Consider the following 27528-nt stretch of genomic DNA (forward strand, 5'->3'; position numbering starts at 1 on the left):
CTAGAAAGGCTGCTTTTTCTCCAGGTTTCTAGGCCCAATTACTCAGCTAACGACAGAAGTGACTACTGTTCTGCTTAATAACTGTCTAATGTTCTTCTATTTAAAGATAAGTGTTGAGGCTCCTGTAAATCAGATGCAACTTGAAAGAGTCAAAGGTGTAGCTCAGTTTTTTGAAACTTAATATGCACTGCTTTTGGCATCACGCTGCATTTTTGCCTTGGCATTCTGAAGATTTCTTCCAACTCATATACTCCAGGTCATCACTGAGCTAGAAGTTATATCCTCAGTATCAATTACCATCTAGACAACTACACAACTAGTTTTACGACTTGCTGACTAACCACTGGCAATGAATTCAAGTTTCTTACAGTAGTTTTTGGCACATAGCTTCAACGGATAAAACAATGGATTTCCAACACGATTCCTATTTCTACTGTAGCTGACATCTATGCTCCATGTGAAATGCTCACTAACCTTTACTTTAGAAAGGATGAAGTCAGACATGCAAAGCACATATTCACGGGCTCTTGGAACTTGTATGTACCTTCAGCTCCTACTTCATTAAAAAAATTTCTCAGAAATTCTTTGCCAAACCCCTGCTGCTTCTTTCTCCTGCTTTTTAGCTCCTAAGATACTAATCACATGCTGAAGTTTTCCATAGCCTAAGTGGAGTTCAGTGAAGAAAGAGGAATCAGGCTATATTGATGGAACCAGAACTAATGCCCAGTTACTCTGCAAACTCAGCAAACAGCCCTCATTATCCTAAAAGAAATAGTATTAGAAACTGATTTCTACTTGGAAATGGTCTCTGTCGACACAAGACATTAGAAGGTGTGATAACATTCTGCTCAGGTGCACTTGACTTGTATAACAGTGATTACATGTATTTGTATCTGACAGCTACCTCTACGATGAGGTACTGACTTCCATGGTATAACTGATAAAAATCGTGGATAAAATTTTGAAATTGAAACAAAAAACTTTTCTAGGAAAGACTATGGAGAGAGTAAGGCAGAAAATAAACATCCAAAGGAGGACAAGCATTACTATGGAGTAGGGAAGAGAGAGCATTTATCAGACACAATGAATTCAGGAAGTTCTAGCACAGTATTTACATCAGAATCTGCAAAAAACATTCACTGTGCAACAAAGACAAACTAATTGAACAGATATTTTTTAATTTAAAGGTAAAGAAATACTACTGTCCATAAACTGCCAATGCACTGGGGTGGGTTATTTGTTTTTGTAAGAAAAATCTCTTACTTTTTTTTGGGGGGGAATGATGTCAGGTGGTGTGGAAAATAGCCCAGGCTAACTCAGCTCCCCTGTGCTGGCTGCTTGAGGAGGTTAACTCTGGCCTGGCCAGAACCAGGACACCTCTTTTTAAAGATTAGGCTGAAGTTTTCCTTAAGGAAGTTCAACAGCTAAAGAAATTAAGGCTTTGTCACATGTTCTAACATTTATTTTCAAGATTTATACATAGAATATTCATTCACTTGGAAGATGTTAAGTAGAAGAAAGTTAACTTCTAATAAGTACCAATAAATATAGTTGTAAGTACCATTTCCAGTTTCATCAAATATTTTCAAATCAAACCCAAGTTTTCTATAGAAATAAAAAATAAAGAAATCAACTTGCAATCTTCAACTAAAGAAATGGAAATTGTCTCCTCATAAAATTCATTCTAAAATATTAAACTGAGAACTCTGTCTCAAAAGCATTTTATACGTTCCACAGATTACAGTACATACCTGACGAAATAAATACAGGAATTATCATAACAGTCCTAATATCTATTTTTAATCTCAAAAAAAAATGGTTATAGGTTAACAGTGTGAAAGTACTGTCAGGGATTTTAACTACTAAGAGACACCCACACATAATAATTTCCTTTTTAACTCTCTCATGTGTTATAGAAATTTAAGACAATACTTATCCCAATTATGGTGTTCTAAATCATACCCTTCCCCAGCACAATAAATTAAGCTAGAACTGAAAGACTTCACTGAAATTTATGAGATATTAAATCATCTGAACAACTCTGCCTTCAAGGGAAGGCTTAATTAATTTGGTGAGTACATTTTTACATTAAAGCCACATGAAACTCACATTGTAGCAAGATCTGAAGTTTGAATTTATGTGCTGTTTATCTGCCTGAGGTTACCAAAAATCACAGCTAACATACCTTGGCAAAAAAGACTGTGAGGTGCGTTTCGCTGCCAAGTATCCAAATGGGAAATTTTGGAGATTTCAAATAGGAGCCAACCTAGAAAATGACAATAAGAATCAATTCAGAACCGACACTGAAAGGGAAGTAAACAACAAAAACGCCTTTTGACATGAAGAGTATCAGTGCTGTTTCAGAAGTAGTATTTGCAAAGCACAAAGTTTCTCAAATGCAAATCTCAAATCAAGGAATTTTGTGCCAGAACAGGAACAATACAGACTAGGCTGCGCTTCAGTTACTTTCAGATGTTCACAGATGAATATATAAAGTAGCTTTTAGGTCTTGAATATATTCTATTCAGAATACATTTGCTTAATAGTACTTTTACCATTTTTACTTATGGCTATTTATTTTAAATGGAAAACAGTGATAGCGTAAAAAGTGAACAATACAACTGCAATATTGACAACAGCACGCCACTTTGGGCCCTGAGAGTTTTATAACTGCCTACAGAACTTGCATTAAACATTATTTTAGTAAAAATCCCAAGATTCTAACCAGTCATATTAAATTGATCAAATAAATTTCTAATTTAAATAGCATCAAAAAGCATTTATTCCATAAGATGCATTATCTTTTTAATACAGTATTATTTTCAATTTGAACACACTTTGAAAGTTAGTGTCTCCAACTGAATGCGGTGAAGCTTTTAGTTACACTATCAAAGAAACTAACACCTTAATGAAAGAAAAATGTTAAGTGATGAAGAAAGCAGCTTACCTTACAATATCTCAGAGACTCCATCAGTGTCAAAAAACCTACTGTTGCCTGTTTATGTATACCAAGAAGTTCTGTTCAAAGGAAAACACAAAATTTATTCAAGAAAAATCTGCAAAGGCTCTTAGAAGCCATTCTTACTTTCAAAATTGGTCAAGTAACAATAACAATTTAAAAAGTCATGCAGTTTCAGTAACAATAGCAAATCATCAAGGCATAGTCAAAAAACTAAAAAGGTTTTAAAATTTCCTTCTTTATAAAATATGAGGAGCCAAATGGGTGGTTTTAAAAGTTTACTGTTGAAATATTCTTTTCAAAAGTTGTTGGATTTTTCAGAGATGAAGTACTTGTACCTTATGGCAAAATTATTCTCAGAAAAATTTAACAGCTATTTTGATGGGGGAAAGCTTGTATACATGCATCTATGTCTTTCTTTCTTTCCTTTTTTTTTTTTTTAAGAGTTCCCTAGCTACAATTATGTTAATAATTTTAAATTCTGAATTATAAAACATAATTTTGCAAATAATTGTTTTGTTAGCAGGAAGGAAAGCAGCCAGTCAATTTGATTTTCTGTACTGACTTCCATTTTATGTAGCATAGAGCTCCCTCTCTCACATACACACAGGAAGGAACAGCTGAAGTATGTACGTACTACTGATTGGAAGAGCACTTACAGAGACTTATTTGAAGCTCTCTATTAACAAATAAGGAAGCATTTCCAAATTCAGACCTCATTACAATTGTAAGGATTTGAAGAAGCTCGGGGCTTACATCTCCATCATCTCAATAGTGGAAGTACTGTCTACTTGAAACAGCTCTGGTAGGTCCCTAAATAGTGTCTAAACAAAGAGTAGCATGTACCTCATCCTGAAAATACACATGGAACAAACACCATGATCAATTTAACAAGATCTGTATTTGTTTTCTTTCAGAGAACGTTAACTTCTGTATTTCAAAGTTCCTTCTAAAACACTAATTCTCAACCATATTTTTAACATGGATCACTCACAAACAACACCATAAAACTATGATGTCTTTATCCACAAGCTAAAGCCCAAGGACCATAGCAAGTGAAACAAATCTAAAAGATTTCTGTACTTTCAGAAATGAACTCTGAATTTCACTGCAAACCAGAACACTAGGTATGGTATGCCATTCTTCCTTCACCAACTTCAAATTTACCTCTCCGAGTTTGCAAGACTGTAGATGTTATTACAGTAATGGTTTAACTTCTACCACTAAGCAAACCACCACCCCACCCAACAACTCCCCAAACCAACTCCAGAAACAAAACCCAAAACCCATAAAAAGACCAGCTTGTTCAGTACCTTTGTGGTCTGAAGTGCAACTCCTTCCTTAGAGTTGTCAGCTATACCTAATAAAAGGCTCTTTTTGCAGTGCAGAATTCTTTCACCTGAAACCATGCTTTCAAGGATTATCTTCAAACTTCCTTGGAATTAAAATATGCAGGGGTGCACAGATAATACTTTGCAGAACCCCATTAACCTCACTGATTTATAGCTTTGTTGCTATAAATTTACATATGCTGAAACAACTTATCCTTTAAGCTGAGGGCAAGGGAGCTAGCACAATTAAAAAACTAGTGAAGGATCCTTCAAACTATAGCTATTGCTCAGAAATAGTACTTCTACATAAAAGAAGAAAAAATGAGTGGCAGAAGTAAAGAACAGTGCACTAAAGAAATAATTTTAAACACATCACATGTATTTCTTAAAGTTTAAAAAGTGCAGTCTGCTAAACAAAGGCTTCAGATGTAAGTGCTGATATGTGGAACAAAACAACAAAGTTACATATAAGTATTATTTACTATTCAAAAAACTATTCAGAACACTCCCCACTCCACCCCCCTCCCCGATTTAAAGTTATTTGTTCCCCTGACAGATAATTAGATGAGAACTCTAACTGATAACTACAAAGAGCTGGGATCATGACTATGACAGTAGCCACAGCATGTGAATAATCTGAATAACCAGCAAACTACATAGAAAGCAAGCTATTAGGTTAACTGTTGCCTGCAGTCACTAGTCTACCCATGCCTCCAGCAGAGAAGACAGACCCAAAAGCAAAAATCAGATTACTTATGAGGAAACAAAGGGAGACCAGCTGCCCTAACAGTTTATCCCTGTCAATATCCTCACACCTCAGAAAGAAAAAACACCCCTGGAAAAGATCGGATAGTATCAAAAATCATCTAAGAACATGAATATGTCTGCCCCTTGTCAGACAGTTAGTTTCTCCTTTTTAAAAAAGTACTTTTGCAAAGAACAGGCTCCCCATGGAGGTGGTCACAGCACCAAGCTTGACTGAGTTCAAGAAGCGCCTGAAGGATGCACTCAGTCCCATGCTCTGACTTGGCTGGCTCTGTCTCGAGCCAGGAGTAGGACTTGATGATCCTTATGGGTCTCTTCCAACTCAGGATATTCTATGATTCTATAAAGGGAGAAAACTGGAGTCTTCAAAAGAAAGTCAGGCCCAAACTACTGATGGTTTTATGTAACGATACTGTTACCAACCGTATCAGAATATCGCCACCTTGTGACAACATGAAACACCTCAATTTTTTGGCCCTAGGAAAAAGCAAGTCCCACAGCATTATTTGTATTCATATTAAATTGCTACTCTTCATCTAAGAATAACAGTCTTCAAAACAGGAGGAAGAAATAAAAATCCACCTCCCCAAATCTTCCTTCTGTGGATAACTGTGGTAAAAGAATAAGAAAAAAAAAATCAGAGTAAGAAAAAGGGTTTATAGGGCACTATTTAGATAGTCAAAGAATATGGACATTTCACTGGTATTTGTACTAGTGGTGGCCAAGAAAAATTCCAGTTAACCATTCCTACCCTATTTGGAAGATATGCAATACTGTAAGAGTCAGAGCTCTGAGTACAGTCTGCAAACTACCTAGTAATTCCTCCAGTTTGTAATTCAGTATGTTCTTTGTCACTGGTAAAATTACTGGCAGTAATGTTAAAATGGTTTTAAAATAATTCTCAAAATTTACTTATTAATTTAAAATTGCTTATCTAAGCACTTGAGAAAGTGTGTTTATGTAACCTCTGAATAAAAACATCAGGCAATTTTGAAAATTAAATTAAGTAAATGTGTTTACTTATAACAGCATTACCTATCTAGCATTTTTCCTGTTCCTGCATTGCAGCTAAATCCTCTCCCTGTTGCTTCATTGCTGCCTCTGCAAATATGCCACAAACCACATCACATCCATTGCTTTCTGCCACCCTTCAGCAACACCTTTCTTTCCCCCATGCCAGGGACACCTTTCCTGCTCCTCTGTTTCAGAATTCCACCTACTGATTACCCCCAATCACAGAAGTACCTGAAATCTCTTTCCATTAGTAATCATTCCACACACATGGAAAAATCAAGCAGCACTGGCAATCAACTCTGTACAATACTGGTGTCAAACCTCCCAACTTGTAGTTACTTGACCAGAGGAGTATGTGACCAGTAACCAAACCAGAAAAAACACACGTCAAGCCAACTTCTGCAAATAGGCACCGGACACATTCCGTCCTTGTTATTCTGACAACTGCAGCCCTGCTGCAAAGAGAGCTCAGTATTTTCAGAAGAGAAAAAAATCCCAACTGGGATAACTACAAATAAGGTCTACCAGTATAATGGAAAGTTGCAAGAGCAACTCAGATTGATCACAATCTAACACCACAAAATGAGAAAACAATCTAAAAATCAAATGGAAAAAGTTAAAAATACTGAAGAGAACACATGGATAAAACCAGGAAGGGTAATTACAACAAGTGCCAGTTAGGAAGGGGGGATGGGGGAAAATGATAACAATGTTCTATATATGTAGCAGGAATTGGGGCAGAAATTCACTGATAAAACACAAAATTAAATGAAAAGAGAAAATACAAGTATTCAAATCAAACTTTGCTTTAATTCACAAAAAGGTTAATGATGTCATATATTCAAGAAGATTAACAATAAAATAATGGTGTCAACTGTAAAAGAAGAGTAAAACTGCCTAAAAACAGTAAATAAGTAAATGTGTTGAAGCTTGTAGATCCTAATGAAATTCGTTATGTAACAGTTAAGTAGCTAGACAAAGTAAGTCTCTGAACCGTTAATGATTACCTTATGTATCAAAGATAAAGGAGGTGTCAGGAGACTAGAAAAGGGAAAAGAGGGTACTTACCCTAACAAAAATAACAAAAAAGCTAGAGGAAAAACCCCAGAAGAAAGGATGATTTTAACCTCCATTGGTCTTGAAACAAATTAGTAATCATTTTGCATGCACTAGAAGGACAAGGGGAAAAAAAGCAAAGAGAAAAAAGAAAAGCAGGCAGTATGGGCTCATCAATAATAGACTGCAATAATCCAATCTGAATACCCTGATAAGAAGTCTACCAAATAGAAGAAGAACTAGATACAATACCCAAATGACATTCTGATAAGTGATGCTGAAGTACAGCCTGTATGGAATCATAATCAAGTGGAAGTCTAAAAAGTCTCAAAGAAGATTATACTACTTGTTCATTGTCAAATGAGAGCATTTTGATTCAGGTCTTGTATGGATCTGCCTCGGATCTCAGTCCAAGTATTTTCAGTGATGACTTCGATGATGAAAAATCCTTGTTAAAAACATGCTGATGAACCTGAGATGGACTTGTAACAGTGGGAGAGAGGAAGTAAACACTTCAGAATTCAAAGTGTTTCATCTTTCAGATCATCTTCTCTGTAAGATGAAACGTAAAAAACCACAAAACCTCCATATCATTTTAATGACCCTCCACTGGATTCGCTCCTCTATGTTAATGTCTTTCCTGTCCTAGGAAGCATAAAACCAGACATAAGACTTCAGAAATGGCCCCATAAGCACCAGAGAGAGGGAAGGAAACATCACTTCCCTCCACCCACACTGGCTATCCTCCTCCTAATGCAGCCCAAGATGCAGGTGGACACCTTTGCCAGAAGAACGCACTGATGACTCACTACTCACTGCCTACAAGGACCTTGCATCCTTTTCTACAAAGCTGCTTCCTAGCCAGCCAGCGCCACCCTGTGCTGTTGCAGGGGCTCTTTCCATCCCAGATGCAGGATCTGTGTGAATTTCGTGAGGTTCCTGTTAGTCCATTTCACTGGTGTGATGTGGCAGCCCTGAACAGCGGTCCTTTCTTTAGTGTACTGACCAACCATCCCAACTTGCAGACTGCAGTCCCTTCCATCATCCAGGTCATCAGGTGGCTTACCATTTTAACCCACAGCTGACAATCCTGTACTCCCTGATATCAGGTATTTTGAGCAAGTATGTTTTATTTCCATTTGTTTTAGAAAAGTTTTATTTGCTTAAATGAAAGGACAGTGAAGGAGGAGATTATCAAAACAGAAACAGACCACGCTGCAAATATGTAGGTCAGCATTTTAAGAGTATGTAAATATTAAAAGTAAGCATAAATTAGAATGAACTTACTCATTCCTGAACATTCCCTGTCTCCATCCCACACATTAGAAACAGCATGCCCCGTTAACAGGAGGTTGATCAAACTTTGGCTATATAACAGAAAGAAATAGCCTGTTAAAAGGGACATAGAATTTATTTCTGAAAAAGTGGTTCTCTCAAACACATAAAAAAAGATTGCCAAGAAAGTTAAGCAGACATTCTCTAACTATATTCCTTTAATTAGTGTGGATTTGTAATTCAGGGACAATAATATGATCTCCAGTCTCTCAACCAACATGTTGATACATTAATGTAGCCCTGAATTTGAGAATTACACCTCTGAAAATTCAGCAATAACAGAAGCATTTTCTCAGAGCTGATGCATTAAATGGAGTAAGCAGTGAAAAAGGCATGCTATGTTAGAAGTTGCTTTTAGCTATTATAAAGTTGTAGTTCAATCTTTGTTGTGATGTAGGTAACTTCCTAAAAGGATAAGTTAGAGAAACATTATGAATTAGGCCAGTAATCTATTTCAAGTGATAGCAACCATATTTTGCAGCTTACCTTCCATGACCGTAAACAGGATCTATCAATGGCTCAGTTGCATCTTCAATTTCATTTTTTATGTTTTCAATACCCTGCAGAAAAATTAAAAACATTTTTGCTCTCATAAGAAATGAATTACAACACTTACAGCAACAGACTGTAGTAAAACACGAGGAGGCTGATATTCTTACATGAATTAAAACTTAAAAATGCTTCTTTCTCTTGATAAGAAATGTGATATAAATGGGATATTTCCAGAGAAGGGAAAGACAAAAATACCCCGAACACACAAACAAAAAAGAGACACCCAAAGGAAAGAGGAAAAAAAAGAAGAAACATACTGAGTTTTTATGCTAGAAATGTATTGCAACATGAAGATATGACTTCATCCATTTATCTAGATTTGATTCCATTTATCACTTGAATTTAGTGTTCATCTTTTTCAGAAAAAGGGTTACATGATCAAGCTTTCTGTTAACAAAAAACAAAACAAACACACAAAAAATATCAAGCCACTCACAAACCTTTGTCAGTATCACAGAATACAGAAAGAGTAATACTCCAAATCTGTTTGTCCACACCGAATATTGATCCCAAACTGCATCCTTCAGTTCAGGGAAGCTTTTGAATGCTCGTTTGCTAAAAACAAACAAAATAATCAGAAAAGGAGAATGTATTCAGATGAAGTATTCAAATAGTGTCACAAAACACAAACAACAACTATTAATACTTAACATGAAAACGTCCAAGTAAAAACAGAGTAAAACTGGTGTTCTATACAGAATGACATGGCAGCTGTTCTGGAGTTACAGTAACTGCCATCATTAGCTTTTATCCATCAGAAGATAAGTAATTATGGAGCAATGTGCAAAAAACCAACATAATTCTTATAATCAAACTAACCATAACCTTATACACACTTGTGGAAGAGTTGAGTGGCACAAATGAGTGATTCAGCAAAACACTGTTAGAGAAATTGTGAATAGACTGTACGTCACCAAAATGATGTTTGCATTATATAGTGTTCTGAAAGACATTCAGTCCATAAACAGTGGAGAAAAACAACGGTTCCGCTTAATCAGGTAAGGCTTTCAGCGCAATTAGCACATTTCCTATGTGAATTTGATTTTAAGATTGTAGCTTTGGAAGAAGCAAAGTGTTCAAAACCAGGAGTGGTACATTAACATTTGAGAAACTATCTGTTTGTATAATAGGGCTGTTGCCTGGCTGATAAGGTAGCACCCAGTGAATGTATGTTTTAAAAGAAAAAAGGAAAAATAAAAGAAGAGGAAAGGAAGAGATCCATCAAGATTCCAGTGAAGTAATACACTTTCTGTCTCTTAGGATACTTAGAGCTAACTGCTTTTCAGAACACATTATTTTTTATTGAGTAACCCAAACTAGATTACACTCCCTGCTTATCTTACCCAAATTTAGGCCTATTATTTTCTTTTTGATTTCTTGCACACTTTTAGTAAGTCTTGTTTTAAAAAGAAACAAACATCTGCAGAAACATATCCATAGATGGGTTTACTCTGGCTAACACTACCTTTCATTACCGATGGAGTATACAAGGCAGACAAAGTATGCAAGTCAAAGCCCGTTCTGAAACCCATCACTCAGCTCACTCTAGAGGCACATGCCAGTGTTTATTTCCAGTAGAAAAAGACCACCCCCAAGGACTGGGGGTGGCTGGGATAGAAGGAGGGTGGGGGGTGGAACAGTATTTTGGTCAGATAAGGTCACAAAAAATTTATATTCTCCTTCTTCTTTCCTTATAGGACAACGTGTTTAAAGAACAAGCTGTATTTCCTACTGATACAATAAGCTATACTTATTGCAGTTGAAACTGAATTAGTAGTAATTACTAACTTATTCCCAAATGCTTTTTGAAATTCTGTTGCTTTTTACTTCTCTGGGAATTTGTTTGTAGAATGATTACAATTGTTCACCATGAAAATAAAAAGCTGTTACCTTTAAATGTAAATTCACTGGAACTCTAAGCTCTGTATTTACACCCAAAAAACCCCAGTGTTTGAAATATGAAAAAAATAAATCAGTCTTGTGTATGACAAATTTTATAAAAGTGTTTCTTATGTTGTCTTGAATCCGGAAAATACCACATGACTACAGTGTCCAGCTCTGAGGCTCCCAACATAAGACAGACATGGCGTGGTTGGAGCAAGTCCAGAGGAAGGCCACAAAAATGCTCAGAGTGCTGGAGCATCTCTCCTGTGAAGCTGGGCTGAGAGAGCTGGGCTTGTTCAGCCTGGAGAAGAGAAGGCTCTGGGGAGATCTTAGAGCAGCCTTCCAGTACCTAAAGTGGCTCCAGGAAAGCTGGAGAGGGGGTGTTTAAAAGGGCATGGAGTGGTATGACAAAGGGCAATGGCTTTAAACTGAAAGAGGGTAAATTTAGATTTAATTTTTAAATTTAGAAATTCTTCCCTGTGAGGGTGGTGAGGCCCTGGCACAGGCTGCCCAGACAAGCTGTAGGTGCTCCTCCCTAGCAGTGTTCAAGGCTGGTCTGTATGGGGCTTTGGGCAACCTGGTTTGTGAAGGGTATCCTTGCCAATGGCAGGGGGTTGGAACTAGATGATCTTTGAGGCCCCTTCCAACCTTAACTGTTATGTGATTCTATGACAATTTTTTTTTTTCAGTTTACATACATATATATATATGTATATATGTGTATATATATATATATGTCACAAGTATTTCAGATAGAATCACCTGTGAAGACTGTCTATAAAAAATTGAGGATTAACATCTTAAAACATGATTGTTAACTAGCTGTGTTCATATACTTGCAATACACAAGTTATTTGGCCAATTTTGCACATTACATTGCTCCAGTTTATTTTAAAGCCTACTGCTTACACTCAAAATACTACTCCATTTTATCTGGTAAAATGCAAAGAAAAACCACCAAAACCCCCAAACCAAAACTTGAAATCCATGTTTAGCCTGGTACACAGAAAAAGTTCCTTAATGTGCCCCTTTCAGGGCTGTGAGTATTAGTGTACTTCAAAATACTGTATTTTAAATGTTCCAACATATTACTTACTGAATTAATGCATGAAATCGCTCAAAGCCAAGCTCTTCGACAGCCAAGGCAGCTATACACAAGAGACACTTTTCAGCACTACACATGGCAAAAAATGACACAAGATACACACAGCAAGCTAGTATACTTTCAAGCTTTAATTATATTTTTAATTTTTAATCCTCCCCTGGCATTTAGCTTTTTAACTGATTAGTATAAACTAATTTACTGCAACATTAAGATTCCACCATACAGATTAGTGAGAACATTTCTATTTGGACTAATGAATTTATTAAAAGCACAAAGCCACTGGAGTGTGTAGACTTGAAAATATTTGTCAACTACTATGTTGTTGATTTTGTACAAAACGTGACTGTCACAAAGTCATCAAGCATGTGCATACTATAGATATAATTCTGCAGGTCAACAAGAAGTATTATTTCCTAGAAAAGCAAGCATGATTATTTGGATCATTTTATCAATGTAGGTAGGCTGTATTTTTTCTTCAAATATATGGTTTTGTTAATGAAATTTTGGAGGTTTTCCCCCTTTTAATGCTTATAAACAAATAGATTTATTCTACAGCGTTACACACTTTGTTTTAAAATAAATTCCTATTATTTTCTTTCAATAATGGATAGATAGCCTTTCAAATCAATGTTGTGTCCCAGACAGAAAAAAAAAATACAGCATTAGTGTCTTCCCAAGTTCAACACAAGCTTTATACCTTTGTTCCCCTCACAGCATTTCCAAACCAGGGAGATGAAATGAACGTTTAGGATCAACACGAAGTTATACTCGCCAGCTATGTAATTATCAAATTCTATAGGCATTCAAATATTAAAGATTGGAACAGTTTTTCATGCCCTCTATGTCCCTAAGGATTTTATCTTCCTGATAACAGAATAATATACAAACCAGATCTGCCTTCTGATAAAGGCCACTTAATGTTCAATATTTAAATAATGTCTGATCCTCTAGCTACTGAATTTGACTACATACAATTCATTAAAGACATGAAAATGCTGGGGCTAATACTACTGATCAATTCTTCCCACAGCAATTCCAGAAAGGCCTTTTATGCCTTTTCTGATTTTATTTTCAATGATGCCCTTGATTTGCCTATGTGCAAATACAACTGATTCTCCAGCAACAGAATACTTCCATTTTATACTGCAGAAATTGGTCAGCAGTAGTCTAAAGAGCCTTAGTTTTTCTCTACTGGAAAACAACAAGGAATTGTTTAAATTAGGTTACCAAACTAGACTTAAGAAAATGTATTGTTAAGAATTCAAAAAAAAACCCCAAAACAATGCATCTAAATTGTAGAAAATGCTACAGGAACTAACCCTGCTCCAAGAATGTATGTTTTTGCAAGCAGAAAGTTAAAGGGACTAAATAATATAAAGCAGTCTTTGAACCTGGGAACGTGCACTACTACAGCCAACGCATGGCCAACAGTCACTGGTATACACCACAAAAGCAGATGAAAAATGCTATTGCATTCAGTAAGTGTGCTCGAATCCACCTTTTGTTCACACAGCAGGATGACAGGCAGTTTTATTCTGTTACTACAGAACAGAGTGAAGTGGTAAAAGAACTACTATTGGAAACAAAGGGAAAAAAGTAGAAATCCTAGAGAGAGGAGCAGCTATACATAATCCAAACAAGGCTAAATAAAGACAGGGCTTAGTTGAGAGGGAAAGAACGAACAGCAATAGAACATGAACTGTATGAGAAATACAGTAGTATAGAAACCCTTTAAAATTATACGCTAACATGCCATGGCTAATCTTATTTCCTGGCTTTATTATAACTATATCCCCATATTCAATGCCCAAATAGCAGTAGCCTGCCATGTGGAATTGTATCTGTAATACTCTACTACCCGCATAACCCATCTATTAAGTCCTACCAACTATGACAATATCTGTTTCTATTTTTATTTATTACAGCCACCAAGCAAGGAATAAGTTTATTCCTTCGCACTAGTAGTAAAAGAACTCTGCACTATTAACAATACCACCTTCTCCACATCTCTGTCCCAAACCTCATCAGGCAAGAAGCTGGTCTGAAGATAAATAGCAGGGCAGAAAAGACAAAAAGCAGCTCAACCCTAACAAACGTATCTTATCATGTATTGCATCACATGTGTAAGGTAAAATGCTGTTTGCACTGCAGAATACATACATGAGGGACACTGAGCATCTAACAGGGAATGTGGAATATGAATAGTGACAGAGATTAACACTGCTTATGACAAAAGCACTGTTCATGGTAAAGGTATCCTGCTCTTCCTAAGCACATCCCATGCTATTAAGGACAAGTCAGGCAGACTTGTATAGAAAAATGAAAAATGTAGATATTTAATAGAATGGATTAGTTCATTGTCAGTGTTGAGAGTAACTATTAATTGAGCGTGTATTTAAAAAGACTTTCTGATGAACATTTTCTACAGTTAAAAGTTATTTAGAATAAGGCAATATATTAATAAGCAAGACAGTAAAAGCCTATTGATAAGTAGGCTCTACTTCACTTTCTCTTCCCAAGAAACTTCATAACCTAAGCAAGATCTTCAGAGTCTACTGGAAAATCCACAGAAATTAGGAATTTGAGAGTTACAACTGCATTATTATTATCCTTCAGAGGAAGATTATTTTTTTAAGAAATCACAAACATCATAGACACTTTTTCTATTAGTACTTTTTCTTAATTAAAAAAACCCAACAGTCATGGAGCATTTGATAGCAGCAGATGAAGATGACTGGTAACATAAAGAGCTCCTGCACTACTAATTGCTATAGCTAGCTGTGCACGTATAAATCTACTTGTACAATTCTTACTTTGTAGTAATGCCACAAACTGCTGAATAACATACTCCTTCCATCAAAAGATGGCACCTTTATAAGCATGTTCTCATGTGAAGAGTTTTTCGTACTTCTTAAGGGACACATTGGGAACAAGAACTAAAAGAAAAAGAAGCTTATCTTTTAACATGTCAGATATCTCCTATTAAAAGGTTAATAAATACACATCTCAATGGTCATGTGTGCACAGATAAAACTTTCCATGGACCTGGCTCCACAGCAGTTTTAGGTATGACTCGATGTTGTATCTTAGTGCAACAGGTAACGATCACTGAATCCTTGATGTCAGCAGCTAATGAAGGAATCAAGACATTTGCAAAGAGAAAGTAAACGAAAAATTCTAACTTACAAAAAGAATTCTGTTACTCTACTAGGAGGTGATTTGATTAAGCTGTTTTGGTACTGCAGAGAGTCAAAGAAAAAGAAAAAGGCTATTTGTCCTTAATGTAGGATCAAAAATTTTTTAGAACAGATAAAGCTTTGCAAAATTTCCTACAAAAGCTCTTCTGAAATGAAACAAGTGACAAGTTAAAATATTCCTCCAGTGTTAGAAAGCAACTAGATTTTTCCAAATTAAAGACACATCAGACACAAATAAATTACAAAATGAAATTGAAAAGATTATGGAAATTGCTGAAATTCAAGAGAAGCACATACGTTAGAACTCCAGTGACAGCACATTCCTTTTAACAAAAAAGGATCAATGCCTCTAACTGCAACTGACAAAAATCTCTCTATTGCTAATGAAATCACAAATGCAAAAACCCCATCTGTGTAATAATAAAAAGCAGCGGCCCCTCAAAAAAACTGTAATATTTGACTATGCAATGAGTAATTTAATATAGAAATACATCTTACAAGGTTGTTCCTCTTGACGACTAGATTCTGCAGGACTTTCAGAAATACTAGCTGTTTCTTCAGTTGTTTTTCCTCTTATCCACGTTGCCAGAGAGTATGACTCAGAATTATCAGAGCAAGCCATTTCCAAAATATCACATAATGTATTACAGAGAAGGTTCTTCTGCTCGTCTTCTGAAAGATCAGAAACCTACATGAGTTCAGTTGCTGCTAATCAGGATCTTATATAAGCTACTAGTGTATTTTTCATAAAGTTATCTAAATAACTGAGTTTATTAATTTTATCTTTTTAATTATTAATGTTAATTGCTGTTTGACTATACTGGACCAAAGAATTGCAAAGCTGTCTTCAGAAAAATATGTTTTAATATGATTTCTAATCCACTCCCTTTCCTTATAATAGATTTCAATCAAATATTTATAAAACACAGAAGTACTGTAGACAGGCACAGACCTCACGAATGGGAGTTGGGATACAGGTAGTATACATACTGTATGCCTCTTTAAATAGCACGGGAGCATACTTAATTTAAAATATTTTACACTTTTGTGTTTGTTTCTTGGTACTAGGACATGTTTTACAAATACTTAAAATAGAAAAAATAAAGAGGAAAGAAAGAGGTCTTGGTACCTGGACAGTCTCTCCAAGTAGACTTTTCGCTGGTAAAAAGCCTCTTCAAAAGGAATGCCTTTGTTAGCAAAGCATAAAACGGTATTAAAATACAAGACAATACCAACTTTAACATTATGTCACAAACTCTGTATGAAAGCATTTCTGCATGTTATTAGAAGGGTTTCAAGGTGGTTATCATTCAGTAAGAAACCCTGAGCCTGTGCTGCTTACTGATTTTTCCCATTCAAACTCACTACAAAGGGGCCTCACACCTACATTCAACATTATTGAGTTTAAACCTCAAGTACACTTCAAATAAACATAAACATCTCAAGACACATAGGACTGCAGTAATGGAGGTAGAAATATTTTGCAATATAACTGATGCATAGTGCAAGACAACTCTAGTCACTTACACCCCTCTAGTAATTAAAACCCCATCTGTTTTAACCATTGCAAGTCATAATTCACAAATCAGATTAAAAAAACCCTATGCATCTTCATATCTCTGCTTTGTTTTCCATCAATGCTAATGTTGCAATTAAAAAAAAGGAAAGGCATACTCTAACTCACAGAGAAGGAACAAAGAAGGAACAAATTTTGGGAAGCAGTCATGGTCTTTTTTAAATACTAGATGCTGTTTCAGGGATTTGCAGCACCTTAAAAATAGCTACTTCAATTTGTACTTTTTCTCTCACACACTCACCCTGTTCTCCATCACAGGTCTTTTGCACAGTTTTCTTAGTAATTCATAGCAGCAGTAGGCCCTGCAAGATCTGCTTTAGCCCTTCCTCCCTTCCTATCTGGAACTCATCTCACTTTTAAACATGATTTAACTACTTAATTTCAAGAAGTCGAACTACACATAAATCTGAAAAAACACTGTCTATAAGAACACTTCAGATGGTAAAGACATGGCACTGCCCATAAGGACCTGGTTGGCCCCGTTCTTTACTCTTCCAACTCTTCCCAAATAAGACTCGTAATTCTAACATTAGAGGCCACACACTCTACATCTGGCTTTAAGACCACAGAACTAGGAAGCGACATGTGACAGAGTGCAATTATTAACAAAATATTTTTCCATTGTTCGTTTAAAGCCAAACAAGTGGTGCTTCCTATAGTGAAGTCCTTTACTAGGACCAGCATTTAGAGTCTCAAGGAAACCATAACAGAGGTTTCTCACTATCACGACACACACCAGAGATGCAAACAATTCCACAATGGCAGTTGTCTGACCCAGATACCTTCTGGTTCATGATCAGATTAACTCTGTTAAAGGACTGCAATAGGCCCACCATCAGTGGGCAAGGCCTGAAATCAGACCTTAATATACCTGCAGAATTTGATCTGTGTGTGAGAAGCCAAAAGCAGGTTACCAGAAAAAGTAATCTGTCCCATAACTCAATGTCTGCCTGTGACTACAGGATGTTTCTAAGAGAATGAAGAGCAATCACAGATTAGACAAAATGCTTTAACAGAACAGATCCAGCCTACAGGTCATATATCGACACAGCAGTCAGAACTGCCACAGGAACAGCATTCAAAGAGTAAACACATAGCCTTTAAGATACAATGGAGTAAGAAACCGAAACCTCACAGTCACAGTCGGTTAAGCATACCAGAAGCACAAGAGAAATCCTAAGCAACAACCCAGAATAAAATACAGTCACCTCACATATTTCAGTTATTCTGCTAACTAGGACTTTGAAAGTAAATGTGTTTTTCTTAAATAGCAGACCTAGTTAGGTTTGAAAATCTATTACTTCAACTACTTTAACACAGTTTGCTAACACAGCCATCGCAGCACAGATATTACCCTTTTTAAGGACAGGGAATTTGAGAGATGAAAAGAGATTAGCTTCACATTCATATCTGATCTTTTACTTCTCCCCTTTATCCTCCATTCCTCACTTTAAAGTTATCTCTGCTTGGATCAACCTGCTGCACTTCCTCAAACAAATCCATTTCTGCCAAACTATAGTTCAAAATCAGCCCACTTCTGCCTTTTAACTGAGATTTTTGTCTCCTTCACACTATAATTATGAAGTCAAAATACATCTGATCTGCAGTATTTTAATATTTTTTAGTTCTATATACATAGAGAAAATAACAATTTTTGTGTTTATTAATTTTCAACCATTCTTACAATAAATGACCGTTACCTGTACAGGTGCAATCACTGCACAAGGGCCACCTTCAAATTGTTCTAATGCCGTTGACTCAGATTCACTAAAGACAAATCCTGTCAAATGAAAAAAGACTGCTTTTAGTGAAACATATAAACAAGCATATACTTATGTATACTACTCCTCTAACAGAAATGACACCTGATTTATTCACCTTTAAAGATCAGTTTTCAAGACTTTGTTTTCCCCTGACCATGCAACAGAAGAAAAAAAAAATTATGAATACAGGTGAGAGTAACAGAAATAGCCAAGATCTAAGGTTTGAAAAAAAAAAAAAAGGATTTTAACAGTAAAACTTGCTAGAGCACATGTGGCTGGATACTTAGACTATAGTTTTTATTTGGCTATGGGTTTTTTTCTTATAAATCAATTAATTTTTTTACATGAGTGGGAATATTTTGTCTCACATATGTAAAAAAAATTAATCATCTTTGGACCTTCACTGAACCTGCATTTCTATTCCCTATGAAGGGCACAGTATGCTTTCCACTCATTTAATTTTTTGGCCCATCACTGCTTCCTGTTAAGACTGAAATATGCTGAGTAACTCAAATATTCACTTGTAACCACTGAAGCAAGCCTTTTAATGGTGTTCTTTCACAGAAGATACACTACATTTACTAAGATGCAAGATCACTTATTTTCCCCCTCCATCATTAAGGCATTTGTTTTTCAGAATTGTCTTAGTCACATAATAGAGCAAAATGCCAGAGCAATTACTGCAAATTTGTTTGTTACCACCTTGCCCTTAAACTTGTCTTGAAGATATAGTAATTTAGAGTTTCCATAAATAAATGCATATACATGGACAATTACCTTGATGAATCTGACACATGGCAACTCACACTGAATGGTATTTTGCATTATTCTTTTAAGTGCTGATAAGATTATGCTGTAGTGACTCTAGTTCAATGTAATCTAGAAACCATGCAACTGTAGTCAGCAACTAACCAGCAAGTGCAAGCAAGTGGGGGAAGGAAGAATGGGGATACACACATGTACTTTCTTAACAGTGACAATCGCAGAGGAAAGAACATGCAATGTTTCTTTCCCACAATTTCCCAATTCTGTAACATTACACGATGCCATATCAGAAGGATCTATATTTGAACTGGGAAAATGCATCCCCCCAGTGTAACTTCCACACTACTGCGTGGCAGGTATATCATCGCCAACAGCACAAGAGTACTGCTGCGTATTTCGTAGCCCTTATTTCATCACAGAAATTATAGCTGTTAAACAAAAATGTGAGATTATTTTAAGATGAATCAATATAGCCAGAGTTCTTTAAAACATGGGGTTTCCCCTCTATCTGACAGCAAGGCTTGAGCATTTGGGGGTTTTTAACTGAATGTGCAAACGTGCATTACAAAGATGTATTTTACACCCAAAACCCAGATACACGTCACACGTATTTAGATCCAGCATCATCTAATGTAGCAACAAAGTTCCATTAAACCGTAATTTAACCAAAGTTTACACTACTGTCATTTCATTCCCCTGTTAACATGCACTAAGAAATATCACCAGTCCTTTAAACTTTCTGAATTAGTTTGTGCGGGTTTATCATATTAAAAGGCAAGCCTTGCTCTACTTCAAAGCGCTACTGCATGCCATCTAAGCACACTGCAATAGCAGGGTTTTTTAGTTGTTTTAATGATTTAGCCACTGCAGAGAAAACATACTTGAATGTGGTACCACTAGACCATGCTTAAGAAACCTTGAATTTGTTTCGTGTTCTTCAGGCTTCTTAAAGAACGCATGAACTGTCTCAGTTTAATCCTATCCTACTTTTCAAAACTGCTTCCTAAGAATAAAGGAAACAGAATGTGATCCACCACAATTAATACAAATTTGACACAGACATGCAAAATTGATATTACACAAAATTTGACAGAATACAACCACAGGAAAAAATCATGTACCCAAATACCCAAAGGAACACTCAATTTCTTTTTACCTAGATGTCAAGGAAAAAAAAACGTTTGGGGGACCAAATCTTGTACAAACTCTGAATTCAGCTCAGGTAAAATTTCAGACACCAGCAGTCTGAAGTCCAGCTGGTTCAAGTCTACCTCAGCCTGCAATTGCACCTATGTGCCTTTAAACCAACTAAGTTGAGCATCTCCGATCCACATTCATTTCTCCTTCTCAAGCAGCCATATATATCACACAGCTCTTTTCACTCAAGATGAAATTTCAAGACCCAGAGAAATGTGATGCAGCCAAAATGCATTTCTTTTAATTACTGTGCCTGCCTTTTATCCATGAGTATAATTATCACTATTTACCCGTAAGAAACATAAAATAGTACAATTATCATTTGTCTTCCTTGTCATTTATAACCCTATTTAATGCTCCATCAACCTCATTTTTTCAACATCACTTCTGCTTTACTGCTCTAACCTTTCTGATAGGTGGAGGAGTGAAAGTTGGATCTAGATTTCTGTTGATAATCAGTGTATTGCCCAATATTTTGTGTTATGGTAACTATGATATTCCCAAATATGTCATTATATCCTTTGTCCACTATTAATCACACAAAATAAAGTTTTATTGTCCTTATTTCCCCAAAACCTAGCATTTATCAAGGCCAGTGTTTCTTTTCTTACACCTAATTCTTGGCTGTTCTCCGCGAGGTTTACCAAAATGATCAAATGACTTGGTTACCTACTCTAGTCTTTCATCTAATATGCCACATTTCAGTTCAAAGCACTACAAAAAGCATTAATTATTTTATTATGACTGCCCCACTGTTTTCCTGCTTCTTTTTATAATTTGTCTATTTCTCAAAAATGTATTATTTTAACATCCAAGACACTAGACATTACTAACGCTGTCATTTGGATCTTAAAGGTCTTTTCCAACAGAGACAATTCTATGATTTTACAAAGGATGCTGTATACCTTCAGTATTCTCACTCTGTGCAAGAAGCAATTCCAGGAGAATGAAAGAGACAAGGAGAGTAGCTGCAGTGCATGCAACATTAACCACAGTAGAAAACCCCCCCAACTTGCCCAATATCTGATCCAAGCCAGCTACGAAGATGCTGTGGTGGGGTTTTGTTTTTGTTTTGTCCTGTTCTCTGCTGAGCCAGCCTCTTACCATGCAACTGTGTTTCTTTTTCTCTTCTGGGATACAAAAACTGCCTGACAGAAACACTAGAATAATCCATTATTACCTAAGTACAAGGTTTACAACATGACTTAATGTTTCATCCTTTCTCTAGAGCTGGATGTAGAATTATAGATACATTTTTGCATATGACTTTGGGTTTTCAAAGTGTATTTTTATGCCAAAATGAAACTTAAAATTTTCAGAAGCAGAACAACTTTTCCCTCCCCACAAAAAAAGCAAGCATTTACTACAGCAATATCACAACAAAGTTCCATTTAACGGGCTGTGGATAAAGATACAGAACATCCTGGAAGAGTTTGAGTAAAGTATCCAAATTACCTGGTACACTACCACTGAATTGGGCAACACTGCCAGAAAACAAGATAAGAGTCCAACACTGCTTTTTTTCACACTTTTGTAAAAATAAAGACAAACCAAAACACACACCCACCCCCCAAAAAACAAACAAACAAACAAACAAACGCACAAAAAAAACCCACTCCATGAAACTTTTGAGTTTTGACTGAACCTTATGGATCTATTCCATGGTAAAGAGGCTTCTATATATAGCCACTCAAGACCTTTTATTTTCTTTAAGCCTGTCAGACTTATCCAGAGTAAGGAACAAACTCACTAGCACCATATTCTTGCTTAGAGTAGGGACAATGTCTTTTCAAGATATTCCTTTTTGGACACAGACAACAGCAAAGAATTTTAGGGTTCACTATTTAGGTAACTGTGTTCAGGGCATTTCAAATTCCTACTGCTTTGCGTATTCTGACTACATTAATGGCCATGCTCATTAACGAGAAGGCATAATCTTAACAACTTAATGTATGCTTTCACACCCCATCATTTCACAGTGAATAGTATCTTATCTTCTCCTTCCAGTTTAACAGTGCTGAAAGGGCTTGCTTACACATAATGACACAGTGCCTCAAAAAACTTCTGTCCCAAATCTCTCAAAATTTCTGCCCCAAGTCCTAACTTTTCATTCATCAAGCTTCACGAGAGATTTTGTGTTCTTCGAAATGAATTCACTATTTTCAGACAACTCTGCATTTGGAAGTACAGAAAATAAATACTTAAATCTCACATACAATAGAAAGGGATTTGACAGTCCATCTAAAACTGCAGGATGTTGTTATTTTGTCTGTAAATACACTATCACTACCCCAAAACCAATATGCCACACCAAAGGAAGAAAGAGAACAAAGTCTACCAGCATAAAATTGAGAACAGAAATTCTTCCCTACAGAAGGCTTCTTGGCAGCACGTTCCTGCTGTTTTTCCAAAAGCTACCGCTGCCTCACATTCAGTAGTAGCATGGCCTGTGTTAGCAAGAAGGAGCACTTCCTACGCGCAGAATTAGTAATATCTACTTAAACTGCAGCAACATCTTCTACTTAAATAGAAGGTCTAAGTTGGTAGTTACCAATAGCTTCTTATTGAAGAACTCAGTCTTTCTTCAACACGATGTGCACGTTTCAGGCAGTAGATTTGGCTCCCAACTTGCTCATTTTTACAGATACCTTAAGGGCAGTCCACAGACCATGATCTGAAGACCACTCACTAAGGTTTACTTAGCTAAATGTGACTGGTGTCAGTAAAACAGAAGCTTCAAAAGCAGTTCCACCAAAAGACTGGAGGAGCCGTTACCACAGACAAGCAGGAACAAGTAGGCCGAGGTGAGCCAATAGCTGTATCCACTTCCTCCAGCTGTTTGCACAACCCACACTTGACTATACTCTAACTGTGAATAAGAAACTTAATGGGCTTTGCTTTTCTTCCCAATTAACAGTTTGCACTGAGTAAAATGGATCTCAAAGAAAGGGAAAACAGACAAATGCAAATATTCTAAAAATCACATGGAAACATGAAAGATTATATAGATACTGGTGACTATTTCTCTCACATCACCCAAATGAATTAGACATTATTAATCTCAGAGGACTTTTCAAATTGCTATTTCTGATTAAGACTTTCAAAGAATGACAAGTGTATTCCTTTTGCTCAAAATGTATCCATTTGTCTAGTAAATATATTCATTTCTAGTAACAGTAACTTGATTATGCTTTAACAGTACTATGGCTCAAATGATTTACAAACAATACTGTAAGATTGAGCTCCTCAACCAAGGATTCAATAAAAGCCAGTCTGGTGATGTTTGAACATTCTAGACCAGAAGCAAGACTTCCAGGCATGTAAAAAAGGAAATGTGGGGGGGAAAAAAGGGGACAAAGAAACGAAAAGTTGTCAATCTACTCACCCTGCTCTCAACCTGGAAGAAGATCCAGATAAAATGGATGTTTTTACATTGCACAGTATGCATACATAAGCAAACGGTACTATTACCTTCACACTATGCTTTTGAAGTTAAATAGTCGTTTTGAAAAGACTGTCCCTCATCTTCCTTTCCCAAGACCAGTGAGAAAAAAGCATGGGTAATTCTGAAAGGATGCTGCACTCAAACCTGCCAGACATTTATAAGTGTGTAGGGCTTAAGAGCAACTTTTTGAATTGAATTTATCTCTTGAAACAATGAAGAAAATCACTCCTAATATGGAGTGATTCCTTAGGGTTTAGGCCTCCTCCTAACTCCTTCCCAAGTCATCTGTATCTATGCCAGGAAATAGGGAAGTGCAGACTGAGCCTTTGCATTACATTCCTCTCTGTCCACTTTGAGGATTCTGGTAAATGGGTTTTGTGAGGTTCAAACTGCAAATTCTGCTGACATCATAAAGAAAAAAAAAATCAATACAAAACCAACAAACACACCCCAACTGCAACAACAGCTTTGCCGCCATGCCTTTGTTAAGTCAGGCATCAAACCAATATATCTAAAGTTGCCAATGCAGCAAACCGAGGGAATTACTGTCACGAACTTCAAACAGAATACCCACATTAGCTACGGCAGTTCTGTTAACTCCCTGCAGATAAGTCTGTCTTCAGTTTTGACCAAGCAAATATGATTGTAAATGAGTTTGGTGCATGACAGGGATTCCTGGAACATTACTATCTACACTGAGAAACTATCTGGTTCAAGTTTTACATTCCTCAGCAACCTCCCTACTCCCTACTTTGCTTTCTAAATGTAAATTATAGTTCTCAGCTTCCAAAGGCTTTGAGAAAGGATCAGACAGTATTCAGAAAGTATCTGAAATAAATACCAGTGCTGGCACTACTCTTGAAAATACCTAACAAACCACAAAAACCCTCAACACCAAACCAGTTGTTTAAGCAAGCACCACTTAGACTTCTTTGATACCTTCTGCACATATGATGGGAGACAAGGGTCTATCTCTTAACCTTTGAAGTCTTTGGAAATATTAAAGCTTGATTTTTGAATCCTAGTAAGTTAGTGACAAGACTCCTTTGGCAGTCTTGTCTGGTACAGGACAAATGGTACAGGACTTTCTGAACAAATAGAAACAGAATGTTTGACAAATGTATTATGCTGCTACACAACATAAGGGGCTGAGATGGACTTTTTTGATTGCCAGCACAAGACCTCCAAACAACACACTAACTTGGTGTCATGTGTTTTTACTACTCAAAATCAGTTGTATTAAAGAGGATATAGAAAAGGAAAGGAGTAGACTACACAGTACAGCTCCCTAAAGACAGATAGGAAGTAACAGCTCCTTTCTGGGAACCACCAAGAACATGAGAGAACCCTTCCATTAATATTTAATAGAATCACAAGTGTGGGATACTACAACATACATTTCCATAAATCCTGAAACTGCTAAAATTTCCTAGACAAACTCTCTCAAAAACGTCAATTTCAATAATCAAACATCAGCAGTTAAACAATCATTTAAACACCAATTCTTTTTTCTGACTTTGCAAAAATCTGGTACTGAAACAGCAACACTCTGCCAAAACTTAAGAGGGATTTCAGAAATTAATTGTATTTGAATAAAAATAATCAATTCACTAAAAAAGTAATGGCTTTACTAGACCTGCCTAAATTCTACAACCTAAGAAGGAATTTGCCATTTTTTCCCAGTATTTCTCAGTGCATTATCTGAACACAGATTTACCTACAAAAAGATGTGTGTCTGGTAATGCACTCAGTGTCCAGTGACAGGAGAGAAGCTGAGTAGCTCCAAAATCAACATTACACTAAGCAGATGACAAAACTCTTGCTAAAGATAAAAGAGCAAGGAAGAAAGAACACTAAGAACGTCCTTTACCCAAGACCTGAATGCATTAAAAAAATAATCTATAAATTCCACTGTAATTTGTGAATTTTCTCCAGAATGGGTGTGGGATTGTGTGTGTGTGTTTTATTATGCTCTTCATAACCACTACAATTATTCTTCAAAGTCCATAGTACTCCATAGAGAAGGCTGTTATTCCCTTCTTTCAGCCAGGACAGGTACATGGACTGATTTCCTGTATAATTTTTATCGGTCACAGTATTATACCTTGTAGTCGCTGTTTTGAAATGACACACAAAAGTCTCCATCAAGAAGAATCTATATATAGGTTGCATAACTTAAATATGGAAAAAAAACCCTTACAAATATGCCAGGTTCCATGGTCATTGTTTTTTTACCTCTTACCACATCCTCAAGATGTATGCACCTCCTTTAATCGCCAAAGAACCGGTTTAAAACAAATAAATCAATCAATCAATCAGTCTCTGTGTGTCTGTCCCAGCCTGTTCTCACTTTTGGCAAGCCTGAAGGCTACTAGTGGCTCCCATGTTCGTTGTAATAAAAAAAAAAAAAAGAGGAAAAAAAGCAACAACCCCCCTCAAGTTACGCTCACGTTCCCACGAGCCATGTAAAACCGCGGCGCAAGATGCCGTTGAAATACATTCCCGAAATTATTCTCTCCTCTAGTCCTTTAAGTTCCTTTGAAGATTTGTGGCAGAAGCCGACCGAGCCGTAAAATATGTTATTTAGCAAGTGAAACTGCTGCATCATTTTCCCCGTGGGCCACACGCCGAGTCGCCGGTGACACGGGAACCCCACCGCAAACAACCGCCGCCGCCCCCGGCCGCCGACGGACGGTTGGGCCGACGGACGGTGGGGCCCCCGCCCCGCGGAGCGGCACCTCCCTCCTCTCACAGACACACGGGCCCGGACAGACAGACGGCGCGGAGCCCCGCGGGGGCGTCGGGGAGAGCTGTGGGTGTGTCCGGGCAGGTGGGCCAAGGACGGCGGGGCGGGGCGGGCCGGGGAAGAAACCCCGGGGGGAGAAAGCCGGGCAAGGCACCGAGGCGGGGGAAGGGCCGGGCGAGGAGCGGGACCGGGGCACGGCGCACGCAGGTACCTTGCGCCCAGCGGCAGAAGATGGTGTCGGCCAGCCCGCGGGGCCCGGCCTTCTTGCCCCACACCAGGTGGACAAGCTCCTGGCCCGCCTCGGACATGACGGGGCGTCGGCGGCCCTGGGGCCGGGCGGACGAGGCGTCTCCCGGCGGCAGAGGCGGCTGTGGCAGCCGCTGCCCCTGCGCAGGGGAGGGGCCGGGCCGCACCGCGCCGGGCCGGGCCGGCGGGAGGGCGGGGCCAGGCGGGGCCGTCGAGGGAGGGGCGGGGCCTCACCGGGCGCCTCGCGGAGCCGCGCATGCTTGGCGGCTCCTTTTCCGCCTCCCCATCAGGCCCTGGTCCTTCCGCGGGCGCCGGAAGTGCGGGGTGGGCGGGAGGTGCGGCGGTTTGGTGGCCGGTGGCCGGGCCGCTTCGTAGCCGTGCGCCCACCGGTCCTTTCGGCGGAGGCGTTGGCTGACGGCGCCGCGGCGGCTGGCAGCGCCTGAGGAGCGCCGCGCCCGTTCGCTCCGCGCCGCTCCTTCGCGGTAGGCTGGGTCGTACTGCGACCGCAGCCTATAGAGGGGGCGGTAAGGTGCTGGAACGGGCTGCCCAGAGAGGTGGTGGGTGCCCCATTCCTGGGCGTGTTCTAGGCCAG

The 27528-nt window shown here is 37.8% G+C and overlaps 1 protein-coding gene across 1 annotated transcript in view; it reads right to left on the reverse strand.

The window, feature by feature from the left end:
- MINDY3 (MINDY lysine 48 deubiquitinase 3) overlaps window positions 1-27194 on the reverse strand; it is a gene marked incomplete at its 5' end in the record, with an annotated part of 47147 nt that extends 19953 nt beyond the window's left edge. The window contains 12 exon segments of the mRNA XM_084280537.1: window positions 2186-2266; window positions 2948-3018; window positions 8413-8492; window positions 8947-9020; window positions 9453-9567; window positions 11993-12044; window positions 15697-15870; window positions 16328-16385; window positions 18475-18554; window positions 23275-23368; window positions 26902-27155; window positions 27158-27194. Of these exon segments, the coding sequence (XP_084136663.1) occupies window positions 2186-2266; window positions 2948-3018; window positions 8413-8492; window positions 8947-9020; window positions 9453-9567; window positions 11993-12044; window positions 15697-15870; window positions 16328-16385; window positions 18475-18554; window positions 23275-23368; window positions 26902-27155; window positions 27158-27194 (1170 nt within the window).
- Between the last annotated feature and the right edge of the window lie 334 nt (window positions 27195-27528).

This window comes from Gallinula chloropus (genome assembly GCF_964237585.1).
Source record: "Gallinula chloropus genome assembly, chromosome: 2".
Classification (NCBI taxonomy): domain Eukaryota; kingdom Metazoa; phylum Chordata; class Aves; order Gruiformes; family Rallidae; genus Gallinula; species Gallinula chloropus.